We start from the raw sequence: 13,754 nt of genomic DNA, 5'->3' as shown, positions 1-13,754 counted from the left end.
GGTGGCTGAGGAGGACCACTGAGTAAGTCCAAAAGATGAAGTAAGGGACAGGAGTTTGGAGGCTGCTGAATGGTGTGTGTCAATGGGGATGTTGAAGTCACCCATGATGATGATGGGAATGTCAGCAGAGAGAAAGTGAAGGAGCCAGGTGGAGAATTGGTCAATGAAGGCAGTGGTTGGGCCTGGAGGTCGGTATATGATGGCCACTTGGAGGTTGGAGGGAGAGTAGATGCGGACAGAGTGGACTTCAAAAGAGGGGAGGACAAGGCAGGGAAGAGGTGGGATTGGGTTGAAGGTGCAGTTGGAAGAAAGGAGAAGGCCCACTCCTCCGCCATGTCTGTTGCCAGGGCGAGGAGTATGGATGAAGTGGAGGCCGCCGTAACCTAGCACAGCAGGGGAGGCTGTGTCGGAGGGTGTCAGCCAATATTCGGTGAGGCCAAGGAAGGAAAAATTACGAGAGGTAAAGAGGTCGTGAATCACATGGAGTTTATTGCAGACGGAGCGGGCATTCCAGAGTGATCCAAAGAGTGGGAGCAGGGTGGTGGGTGTCAATGGCACGGATTTGAGGTGAGAAAGATTTCTGGTGTTTGTGTTGGTTTGGGAACGATAGAAGGGGGTAATGATGGGAGGTATGGGCTGTGGGGGTCCAGGGTTGGGAGATATGTCACCAGTAGTGAGGAGAAGCAGAGAGAGGGAGAGCATGTGGGAGAAGGAGGGTGGGTGGCTTGTTTTGTATTAGGAAAGCTCTGAGGTCGAGGGGCAGGTCAGCAGAGGAGGTCAGGTAGGGAGGCAAGAGGGAAGGAGAGATTATTATTTGGCTAGCAGGTGCTGGGGTTTGCGGATAGCGAAGGAGAGTAGGGAGTAGTAGAGTCAAAACTGTTAGTGCGTATGTCAGCATGGTGAGAGTAATTTAGAAGGCAAAAGAAATTTAGTACATGTAAACGCAGCGGTTAGGCTACTTTCACACTAGCGTCGTGTGACGTACGTCGCAATGCATAGTTTTGGAGAAAAAACGCATCCTGCAAAGTTGCCCACAGGATGTGTTTTTTCTCCATAGACTTGCATTAGCGACGCATTGCGACGTATGGCCACACGTCGCATCCATCGTGCGACGGATGCGTCGTGTTTTGGCGGCCGCGACGCACACAAAAACGTTACATGTAACTTTTTTTTCTGCGTCGTGTCCGCCATTTTCGACCACGCGTGCACGGCCGAAACTCGGCCCCCTCCTCCCTGGACATTACAATGGGGAAGCGGATGCGTTGAAAAACTGCATCCGCTGCCCCTGTTGTGCAAATCTTTCACAATGTGCATCGGTACGTCGGCCCGACGCATTGTGACGGGCCCATACCGACGCTAGTGTGAAAGTAGCCTAAGTCGCACCTTCTGGTCACTTCAGGCTCATTTCAGATGTTATCCTTAGAAAACATCCTTGCAAAGACAGACCGAGGTCAAACAGACCTCTACGTCTGAATCTAACTTAACAGCACATGAAAGGGCCCAGGTGTGATCAGAAAGGGAGGAGCAGCAGGGAGACTGGATGCAGACACAGGAGATGATTAATTAAAGTCACAAGAGGAAATGCAAAGGGAGAAGGTATTGCAGCCATAACATATACCCGTGATAGCAGACAGGTACAGGGGTGATTGGGGTTCAGGAAAGCTGGGTGATGATGGTATTGCAGCCTGAACACATACCATTGATAGCAGACAGATACAGTGGTGATTGGGGTTCAGGAAAGATGGGTGATGATGGTATTGCAGCCAGAACACATACCTGTGGATGAAGCAGATCGATTGTCAGAGTGATAGTAATAGTGAAGCATAGTAATAATAATAATGAAGCATCTATAGCAGGGAATCATTTTCAGGCATATTTCAGATGTTATCCTTAGAACGACAAAATTGGTATGACAGACCGACATTATACAGTAACAGTATGAAGGGATCGGGGGATGACGGTATCATTGTATGTGTCAGGTTCCTATAAGGTGTCAGGATGTCGCTGTCTATTTCTCCATGGAGGAGTGGGAGTATTTAGAAGGACACAGAGATCTGTACAAGAACATCATAATGGAGGTTCCCCAGCCCCTCACATCTCCAGGTAATAGACAGGACTAAATACACACGGCCTATAATTATCTGTATGTAGAGAATGAAGTCCCTGTATGTGTTTCCTCCAGATCTATCCAGTAAGAGGACAACACCAGAGAGATGTCCCCGTCCTCTTCTTCCACAGGACTGTAACCAAGAAGATCCCAGTGCTCCTCAGGATCATCAGGTAGATGGAGAGAAGGTGTCAGGAGATCTCCCCTATGATGTGTAGACGGCTGTGAAGGTCTTGTGCTCAGTCTTGTTTTATCCACCAGTATTATATGTTTTATACTTGTGTAATGAGAACGGTGGAGATGGCAGGATTAGAGCTGACACCAGTGACTGGAGATTAACTTTTTACCTCCGATCACAGCTGAGCGGTCATGCTGTGTTCTGACAGTGTGGGAACCACGGCACGGTACGCTCTGAAGGAAAGCAAAGATATAATGGCAGTAAGAATTCGGATTCCAGGCAGGGAACATAGCGGAGACACAGAGCAGGAAGAGGTCATTAGCTCAGGTTTGCTGCACTATTGTGGCTTATAGCAAAGGTTATGTACTGCCGCATGTAACCGGAAAGTTCCTGACTGCATAATGCAGAAGACGCATTCATAAAGTGTTGTGCCTGCCGTCTGATGTATATACTTCACATCAAGGTCTTGTTAAGCAAAGGAAAGTCTGTTTTTGAACTTTGGTCTCCCTCATTCATCTCCATACCATCTGGTCTGGGCCTACAACGACAGCAGCAATCTGCAGAGTCGGGAGTTAAGACTCTGCCAAATATATACAGTGGGGCAAAAAAGTATTTAGTCAGTCAGTCAGCAATAGTGCAAGTTCCACCACTTAAAAAGATGAGAGGCGTCTGTAATTTACATCATAGGTAGACCTCAACTATGGGAGACAAACGGAGAAAAAAAAATCCAGAAAATCACATTGTCTGTTTTTTTTTTCATTTTATTTGCATATTATGGTGGAAAATAAGTATTAGGTCAGAAACAAGCAATCGAGATTTCTGGCTCTCACAGACCTGTAACTTCTTCTTTAAGAGTCTCCTCTTTCCTCCACTCATTACCTGTAGTAATGGCACCTGTTTAAACTTGTTATCAGTATAAAAAGACACCTGTGCACACCCTCAAACAGTCTGACTCCAAACTCCACTATGGTGAAGACCAAAGAGCTGTCAAAGGACACCAGAAACAAAATTGTAGCCCTGCACCAGGCTGGGAAGACTGAATCTGCAATAGCCAACCAGCTTGGAGTGAAGAAATCAACTGTGGGAGCAATAATTAGAAAATGGAAGACATACAAGACCACTGATAATCTCCCTCGATCTGGTGCTCCACGCAAAATCCCACCCCGTGGGGTCAGAATGATCACAAGAACGGTGAGCAAAAATCCCAGAACCACGCGGGGGGACCTAGTGAATGAACTGCAGAGAGCTGGGACCAATGTAACAAGGCCTACCATAAGTAACACACTACGCCACCATGGACTCAGATCCTGCAGTGCCAGACGTGTCCCACTGCTTAAGCCTGTACATGTCCGGGCCCGTCTGAAGTTTGCTAGAGAGCATTTGGATGATCCAGAGGAGTTTTGGGAGAATGTCCTATGGTCTTATGAAACCAAACTGGAACTGTTTGGTAGAAACACAACTTGTCGTGTTTGGAGGAAAAAGAATACTGAGTTGCATCCATCAAACACCATACCTACTGTAAAGCATGGTGGTGGAAACATCATGCTTTGGGGCTGTTTCTCTGCAAAGGGGCCAGGACGACTGATCCGGGTACATGAAAGAATGAATGGGGCCATGTATCGTGAGATTTTGAGTGCAAACCTCCTTCCATCAGCAAGGGCATTGAATATGAAACGTGGCTGGGTCTTTCAACATGACAATGATCCAAAGCACACCGCCAGGGCAACGAAGGAGTGGCTTCGTAAGAAGCATTTCAAGGTCCTGGAGTGGCCTAGCCAGTCTCCAGATCTCAACCCTATAGAAAACCTTTGGAGGGAGTTGAAAGTCCGTGTTGCCAAGCGAAAAGCCAAAAACATCACTGCTCTAGAGGAGATCTGCATGGAGGAATGGGCCAACATACCAACAACAGTGTGTGGCAACCTTGTGAAGACTTACAGAAAACGTTTGACCTCTGTCATTGCCAACAAAGGATATATCACAAAGTATTGAGATTAAATTTCGTTTCTGACCAAATACTTATTTTCCACCATAATATGCAAATAAAATGAAAAAAAAACAGACAATGTGATTTTCTGGATTTTTTTTTTCTCAGGTTGTCTCCCATAGTTGAGGTCTAACTATGATGTAAATTACAGACGCCTCTCATCTTTTTAAATGGTGGAACTTGCACTATTGCTGACTGACTAAATACTTTTTTGCCCCACTGTATGTTCGGGCGGTGTAGAAAATTACTTTGGAAAGGCTTCTGGGATCGACTTTGAGATTGCTCCTTGCAGACCGGGGGGGCTGGACCCTCATCTGACCTTGTTTTCCATGGGCACACCGCTGGTGAAGGTTCCGTCTCTGCCTGCTGCACGCGCCATCTTCCTACTCTGTGGTGACGTCACCGCTACCCGGTGTTCAGGCGGTGGGGAGATTTCCTTCTGAACAGCATGTGCGTCCTGCCTTAGGCTTGACCCTTGCTGACCGGGGGGTTTTCGCCCTCCTCTGCTCAAGTTAAGGCAGGGCACATTGTTGGTGAAGTACCTGTGGAGGATTGCTGCGGGCGCCATCTTCCTCCACCTTCAGTGATGTCCCCAGGCGCGACCAATCAGCGACGTGGGATTTCCGTTACAGACAGAATTAGACGATTATATATAGCTGACCCGTGGAAGCGCTGTTAGGCCGTCGTCAGAGTTTGCTCACTCCTTTCTTCAGCCTCCCGGCCATGAAGTTTTACACTTTTACTACAAATAAACTACGGACTTTCAATCAGTGAGTACTGCAGTCCTTACTTTCTTTGGTGAAATTATATATATAGATAGATATGTGTATGTATATATATATATTTGTCAGAGTCATATCTCCCGACTCTGCAGATTGCTGCTGTCATTGTATTATTACACAGGATTCTTATGATGTTACATCGGATCATCTGCTTCTCATTCAGGTCTCTACAATATCGGATCCTCTCAGTGAAGATCTTCTACAAAAGAGAATTTTCCTGATTTTCCCATCAAAGATGGATATGGACAGAGACAAGATGGCGGAGAGGATATTACACCTCACCCTAGAGATCCTCTTCCGTCTCACTGGAGAGGTGAGAGATTCTGATGACGTCACATTACATCATTCTTATCTATGGGAATAACAGATGGACAGAACTGGAGAGGTGAGGACTCTGGAAATGTCTGTAGTGAGATTTATTAATGTGTCTCTCCATAACCAGGATTACACAGTGGTGAAGAAGACCTCTAGTGATCACTGTCAGGACCCTGTGTCTGAGGGATGGGGAAGACCCCTGAGCCCAATCACAGGGCCTCCACCTCTCCCCCTGATCCATGAGGACATCAATGACCAGAAGATTCTAGAACTCATCTACAAGATGATTGAGCTGCTGACTGGAGAGGTGACACTGCTGGGAATGCTGGGACATTACACAGTAACACTATGAAGGGATCGGGGGGATGACGGTATCATTGTATGTGTCAGGTTCCTATAAGGTGTCAGGATGTCGCTGTCTATTTCTCCATGGAGGAGTGGGAGTATTTAGAAGGACACAGAGATCTGTACAAGGACGTCATAATGGAGGTTCCCCAGCCCCTCACATCACCAGGTAATAGACAGGACTAAATACACACGGCCTATAATTATCTGTATGTAGAGAATGAATTCAGTCCCTGTATGTGTTTCCTCCAGATCTATCCAGTAAGAGGACAACACCAGAGAGATGTCCCCGTCTTCTTCCACAGGACTGTAAACAAGAAGATCCCAGTGCTCCTCAGGATCATCAGGTAGATGGAGAGAAGGTGTCAGGAGGTCTCCCCTATGATGTGTAGACGGCTGTGAAGGTCTTGTGCTCAGTCTTGTTTTATCCACCAGTATTATATGTTTTATACTTGTGTAATGAGAGCGGTGGAGATGGCAGGATTAGAGCTGATCATAGATGGGACTTCTCCATCTGTCGGTGACTTTTACAATATTTGTTTCAGGGTGAAGATCTGACCCATATTAATCCTACAGAGACATATGTGAGGGGTGATGAGTGGTGTAAAGAGGAGATTCCCACATATGACTACCCAGGTGAGTAGTAACCACTGAATGCAGAGAAGTCACAGATTCCTCTCAGTCACCGGCTGTGGCTGCTTTATCGGTGGTGTAGTCCGGCCGTATTACCATGATCACCATTTTGCCTCTAGACCACAACATTCTCCTCCACCCAAAACTGTTCACATGACTTTGGGCATTGAAAGCCCTTTTCCATGGAACTTACGACCTGGAGGATCCACCTACCCCCTGGGATTAGTGTGAGGGTGATCCCTTAAAGCGAGATCTATATGATTGCTTGTACCTGACCCAATATAGGCCGAGTGCACGCTTAAAGAGTCACACCGAACACAGTTAGGCCGTAATCACACTACCGTGTGTGATACAAGAAACGCATGAGTCTCTCGCATCAACATCCGGCGCTGCCGCCTGTACTCAGGACCGGAGCTGCGGCTGCATAGAAATACATGGCTGTTGATGCAACAGACTCGTGCGAGTTTCTCCCATCACACACAGTAGTGTGATCCCGGCCTTACATATCTGCTCTTTTCTCAGTAAAGGCTTGCACACAACTGAAGTTTATTCTCAAGACAAAGAGACAGGAATTAGCCATTCTCTCCTTCACATTAGGAGCCGCTGACCGTTACCTGCCCAGATCTGTAACTATAAAGCCAAATGACAGCGTACGTAGAATGTGCTGACAAGATAGAAAATCACTTGAAGAAAAATCTTATGCTGGGCCTATAAGAGAAAGCGGAGGGTAATGATGCTGTTGGCTTCCTAGATCCCTGAGATCTTATCGGATGAATCTTCTCTCCCTTCTGTGCTGCTGAATGTCTCATGGTCCCTACAAGACCAGGTCCAGTCTTTCTGGCCAAACTTCCCTTTTATGATTAACAACATTAAGGCTGCGTTCACACATCGCGAAAATGCGAAAAAACAGCAACCCATGCAATCCTATGGGATTCCGCAATGCTGCGCGAATGCTGTGGCTTTTCCCGCGACGGAGTCGATTCGCGGTAAAATCCGCAGCATGCTCATTAATTTGCGGAATCGCGGCGAGTCCGCCCACATAGGAATGTATTGTTCTGCTTACTTTCCGCATGTGGCTGTGCCCACCATGCGAAAAGTAAGCAGAACATTTGCGGATGGTACCCACGGTCCGGAGGAGAGGAGACTGTCCTCCAGGCTCTGGGTACCATATCCCTGTAAAAAATAGAATTAAAATAAAAAAATTGGGTTATATTCACCTTCCGGCGTCCCGCGCAGCGTCCCCAGGCCTCAGCGATACACGTGGCAGCTCCCGTTCCCAGTGATGCATTGCGATGCGTTTGCTGACGTCGCGTGTCGCGATCATGTAGCGACGTCAAAGGTCATTGCCGCAATGCATCACTGGGAACGGGACCTGCCGGAGGATCGTGGAGGCCTGGGGGCGCTGCACGGGACGCCGGAAGGTGAATATGGCCGATTTTTTTTTTATATATATTTTTTTTTTTTTTACTATTTTTAACATTAGATCTTTTACTATTGATGCCGCATAGCCTCAACAGTAAAAAGTTGGTCACGCTAGTCAAACACTATGTTTGACGAGTGTGACCAACCTGTCCATCAGTTCTCCAAGCGATGCTACATATTGCTTGGAAAACGCTAGCATTCTGCAAGCTAATTACGCTTGCAAAACGCTAGTTTTCCGTGGGAAAATCGTGGGAATTTAAAATGCGATTTTCCCGCGGAATAAAATTCCGGAATTCTCGCGGTAACTTCCGCGGGAATTCCGCAACGTGTGCACATAACCTCACTGCACATTTAGGCTAAGTGTGAATTTCTGTCCAATAACAGCAGAGTTTCCCTTTATCCTGACTTTTCAATTTGTATTAAAACCAACTAACTTCAAGGAGGATTGTGATAATCTCCAGGATAAACATTCCACCTGTGCCATGATAGATCTCTAAGCTGTGCGTGGCTGATGGCTGTAATATACATTTATTCCCGCCTGCAGGAGATGTGTTGGCTCCAGCCCTGGTGTCATGGATTCACTCCACGTCATACATTACAATGTTTTTGATCCTAAGGAATTCAGATTACTGCACAATCTCTCCTGAAATGGGGAGCAATATTATTCTCTCTAATCTTCTGCTCAGGATCCATAGTAGCTCCAATGGTCCCCCATAAATGAGGGCAACTCTGGTTTACTGTTGTGTAATCTGTATTTGTAGTTTTCAGTTAATGAGATTCTCGTGCTCTGGGGCGGGGCTGTGGGCGGGGCTGTGGGAGGGGCTTTATGTGGTGCTCTGATTACATATTCATCTGTATTGGCTTATGAGAGGTCGCTGATCCCTCACTGACCTGCCCCATTATTACATAATGCATATAATAGCATTGATATTATTGTTGCCTAGAGGTGTGCCCGATGTTATCGCATCGAGAGTGAAGTGTGTGTGTGTGTACATGTGGGTGTATGTGTCCCGCAGCTGCCTGCGCACCCACCTCCGTGCAGTCACAGCCGGCAGGAAAGAGGGTGGTTTGCGGCCTGTGCTGGAAATGTGTGAGTATGTGTGTGTGTGTGAGTGAGTCCGTGTGTGTGTATGTGAGTACGTGTGTGTGTATGTACATGGTGGGCAGGCAGCGGCAGGGGGTGCCAGCTGGCAGGAAAGACCGTGGCTTGCGGCCTGTGCTGGAGATGGGGTGCGGCGTCACCAGATGGCGCCCGCACCCCACCTCCAGCACAGGCCGAAAGCCGCGGTCTTTCCTGCCGGCTGTGACAGAGGTGGGTGGGCAGGCAGCGGCGGGTCCAGTGGTGGCGGGAGGGTCCCGGCGGTATCCTGCTGGTGGTACTGAGGAAGGGCCTGGTATCACCAGCGGGTGCCTTATTGGAATACCCATCACTTTGGTATTCCAATATAGCGGTTGGCTTACTTCCGGTGCGGCGCGGTGGATTGTGGGATTTGAGGACATCCAGACGGAAGTGGATGACAGACAATTTAAGGTAAATATATATATAGATAATGCCTATAATATTGTGGCTATTGTGAGGCTTAGAAGGAAAATTACATCCAGCAAAATGTCACCGGCTGCCCCTGTCCAGTAGCCTCTATCTCTTACTTATAGATGCTACTGCGCAGGCGGGTCGCCCTCCCAGGGCTGTGGGGTACTCGGTACCAGGTTGGTATCAGCAGGATGTGTCACAGCAGCGGTGACCCGGTCCGTGGTGCTGGGCGCCCAAGTAGAAGGGGGGATGAATGGTGAAATGTAGTTGATAGATGAATAGTTCGTGACACCACCTGTGGTGTTCGGCAAGTGAGGTGTTAGGCCGACGCTGCATGCAGATCCTCTGGGGCTGGTGGTGTGTTGCAGCCAAGATGGTGCAGCTCCCCACAGGTGGAGCTGTAGTCCCAGGGCAGTGTAGATCTGGGGGTAGAGGAGAGGCGCAGGCAGTGTAGAAGCTGGTACCCAGATGTAGCGGTGTGGGGTGTGTTGGCGCAGGAATAAATGGAGGACACTGGGGCATGTAGTTCTAAAGCTTTACTCACAGTCTGTTGTGCAAACAGGTGCCTGCCTACGTGCCGTGTCCTCCGGGTCAGGGGCTCAGTCAACCCCCAGGCAAGATAGGATGCTCCTTTCCAACACTCCGCCAACATGTGCCTTTCTGAACGTCTCCTCTTATAGCGCCTATAAGTGAAGTACTCCCAGGACTGAGTTACACTGGAGTTCCTCCTGGCCGATGTTCTTATGAACTTTCCTCACACGGCAGACAGCTGTAGCCTGCTTCGGGGACTCCTTGCTTCCTAGTCCCGGCTCACTATCAATGTTGCTGTTGTGCCCCCAAGTCTGAGATGGGAGTAGCGCAGACTCCTCCGGTTTCTGTTGCAGGACCATTAGTATCCAAACAACCTCGGGGACCGGGCCCCAGCCTTGCGCTTAGAACTTCTAGGAAGGGCTCTCCTCTAACCCACGTCCTCTGTTCTCTTTTACTCCTCATGTTCCGTACTAGTCTTTCCTTCTTATGAAAAGTCAGGTTTCCGTTCAATCTCTTTCTCTTTCTTTCCTTTCCCGTGCCAGTAGGCTCAGATCACTGAGGTCTGCTGCAGCACTCCTTCCTCCATCCCTCTCAGGGATCTTCTCTCTCTCACACTCTCCGACTGAATGCCTCACTGAATTCACTGAACTGAAATCCTAAACTTTCCCGCTCATTTATGTATTCTAAATCCACCCGCCTCATAGCATGTTTCGTGTTCCAACCAGGGAGCCGCAATGTGGCTTTGCTACACTACTTTGTGGTGAGGGGTGCAAGTGTTGTAGTGTGGTCAGGAGCTTCCACCTTATCTGGATGGTGGGGCACCACACCTCAGGAGGAGGTGCAGTACCTCTGTGGCGACTGAACCCTCAGGGGCGCCACACAGGCGTCGCCATCGCCGGTGACATTTTGCTGGATGTAAATATTTTTTTTCTAAGCCTCACAATAGCCACAATATTATAGGCATTATCAACAGTAATATCAATGCTATTATATGCATTATGTAATAATGGGGGCAGGTCAGTGAGGGATCAGCGACCTGTCATAAGCCAATACAGATGAATATGTAATCAGAGCACCACAGAAAGCCCCGCCCACAGCCCCACCCACAGCCCCGCCCCAGAGCACGAGAATCTCATTAACTGAAAACTACAAATACAGATTAAACAACAACCACAAGACGGATTTCATCACCAGGTATCATTGTAATCAGTATAACGGCGCTGACCTGACAGTGTCTGTTGGTTACTGAGCACAATCCTGCTGACAGGTTCACTTTAAGACCTCTCAGCTCTGCACTATTATACACAGTTCTCTATAAATGTGTAATATTTCTTCATGAAACTCCTCTGACAGAAAATATTGGAGCTTACGATAGTTTAGATTGTGACGTCACCGAGCCCCATACTCTAATTACCCCAGAGAGGTTTCACCACTAGCTGCTCATTTATTACTGATGGAGACTGTGGAGTTTGATCATCTCAGTAGTTCCTAATCAGGCCCCATTTTTAATATCTGATGTGTGTCACTTTATGTGGTGGTAAGTTTGGAATTCTTCACAAAGGATAATAGAAAACAAATGGATCTTACAAATTATTTTCCAGCTTCGCACTATAACCTACATACGATTGTACACTACTGTCTGGGCACATGGCAGTGTTCAGAAGGGAAGGAGCGCCATTTAGCTATTTGAATGCAGATCTAGCTGGAATAGTTTGCAGACACAATGTATTGGGAGCACTGTTCATGGTCACCTGGCAGCTCAAGAGATGTCCACCATGAACATGCTTGGCTCTATCTTCTCTGCTTTCCATATCCCAAGAATTGCCTTGCTCATCTAACACCCTTACATGGAATCTGGACTTACACTGGGACCCCTAGGCTTGGACCATGGTGTTACCTGCTATTCTGTGGTGTTAGATGCCTAGATGCCAAGAAGAATAGTCAGGTAGCTGGGTCAGAAGCAGAAGGACAGAATACAGAATCAGAAGACACAAGAGTAATCAGTAAACGGGCCATGGTCACAACAGGAGATAAATACACAAGCCGCAAGCTGAGCACAGAGGACTGAACCAGAGGAGAACAGCGCTGTCTCTGGCAGATTCCGGCCATGTGCTTTGTGCTTTAGTAGGGTGTGGTACTTACCAATTGGCTGAAGTAGGGAGCAGATTACTCCAGCTGGACAGCAGGAACACATCCCAGATGAGATTGGACACACCATATGCAGAAGCCCTAATATAACTAAATGACAGAAAACCAGAATAGTCGAAATCCCCATAAAGTAATTCCATTTTATAAATTAATTCACTGATGGTTATAATTAGTGTTGAGCTTTCCGATACCACAATTATCGGGTATCGGCCGATATTAGCTGTATCGGAATTCTGATACTGACTTCCAATACTTTTTTCATATCGGATACTGGAATTGGAAGTTCCCATAATGCTATCAGCCCACTCGCTTTGATTCAGCCAATGGGAATCCTCAGAAGTGTGGGCACATCCTGTTAGGCATGTAGGCATGTTAACTATTGGCATGGCTGTGATTGGCTGCTGAAATGATGTCATGATGCACTATAAAAGCCACTGCCGCCGCCATTTCTGGTCACTCTGCTGTGAATTCAGTTAGGGACAGGCTGCTGTTGAAGACTGTGAGGGACAGTTAGAAATAGCGATTCTGAAAACAATATTGTGCTTTACCCAGGCTACATAAACCACCACTGCAGCTTTCTTTTCCCTAGCAGCAGTGTTCACAGCTGTCTGCAAGGGCTGTGTGAGTGCAGCTCACGCTGTGGAGTGGGTCCTGCAGCCACGTCTGGTTGTAGGCCGCCCAGCGTGCCTCACTGCTGCCTCATACATATTTTTCTCTTTGAGCTGCTTATTTTTAAAGAATTCTATCTAGTGTGCTTCCATCCGTATCCATATACGTTGGTTGCAAACACTAGTAGTAGACAGCGGAGCCTTTCTGCAGCCTTTCAGTGCTAGTGCCCACTTAGCTGCACTGTTCTAGGCTGTCTGAGAGGTCTCTGACTGTGTGTGAGTGCAGCTCACGCTGAGTAGTGTGTCCTGCAGCTACGTCTGGTTGTAGGCCGCTCAGCGTGTCACTGCCTCACACATTTTTCTTTTATTGCAGCTCATTTTTTCTCCTATTAGTGTGCATCCATCCATATCCATATACGGTGGTTGCAAACACTCTAGCAGTACACAGTGGAGCCTTTCTGCAGCCTTTCAGTGCTAGTGCCCACTTAGCTGCACTGTTCACGGCTGTCTGAGAGGTCTCTGACTGTGTGAGTGCAGCTCACGCTGAGTAGTGTGTCCTGCAGCTACGTCTGGTTGGAGGCCGCTCAGTGTGTCACTGCCTCACACATTTTTCTTTTATTGCAGCTCATTTTTTCCTCCTATTAGTGTGCATCCATCCGTATCCATATATGGTGGTTGCAAACACTCTAGGGGTGCACAGCGGAGCCTTTCTGCAGCCTTTCAGTGCTAGTGCCCACTTAGCTGCACTTTTCACGGCTGTCTGAGAGGTCTCTAATTGTGTGTGAGTGCAGCTCACGCTGAGTAGTGTGTCCTGCAGCAACGTCTGGTTGTAGGCCGTTCAGCGTGCGTCACTGCCTCACACATTTTTCTTTAATTGCAGCTCATTTTTCTTCTCCTATTAGTGTGCATCCATCCCTATCCATCTACATTGGTTGGTTGCAAACACTATATAGGAGTAGATAGAGGAGCCTTTTTTCTGGCTTGTGCCCTTCAGCTGCAGCCAGATTAGTATTACCCAATTTTTTTGGAGCCTCATCTTTTGCATTGTAGGTTACCTGCCTGCATTGTAATAGCTCTAGAAAGTTGGTGATACTCTGACTTTCAAATATTTGGTCACATCCTTTTAGTTTCCCCCCCCAAAAAAAAACAACAAAGTTCACCAAACACTAC

At 47.6% G+C, this 13,754-nt stretch overlaps 1 protein-coding gene across 1 annotated transcript in view; it reads left to right on the top strand.

The window, feature by feature from the left end:
* Positions 1–5,688: 5,688 nt before the first annotated feature.
* The window catches only part of LOC141056832 (uncharacterized), a 53,464-nt gene continuing 45,398 nt past the window's right edge, over positions 5,689–13,754 (top strand). Inside the window, exons 1-4 of the mRNA XM_073553304.1 lie at positions 5,689–5,706; positions 5,757–5,880; positions 5,964–6,058; positions 6,257–6,347. Of these exons, the coding sequence (XP_073409405.1) occupies positions 5,689–5,706; positions 5,757–5,880; positions 5,964–6,058; positions 6,257–6,347 (328 nt within the window). The remainder of the gene's footprint in view (positions 5,707–5,756; positions 5,881–5,963; positions 6,059–6,256; positions 6,348–13,754) is intronic.

This window comes from Dendrobates tinctorius, unplaced genomic scaffold, assembly GCF_039654945.1.
Source record: "Dendrobates tinctorius isolate UK_male_01 unplaced genomic scaffold, ASM3965494v1 ptg000200l, whole genome shotgun sequence".
Lineage (NCBI taxonomy): Eukaryota > Metazoa > Chordata > Amphibia > Anura > Dendrobatidae > Dendrobates > Dendrobates tinctorius.
Note: the sequence above shows the minus strand (reverse complement) of the source record. Positions and strands in the feature narration are given on the sequence as shown.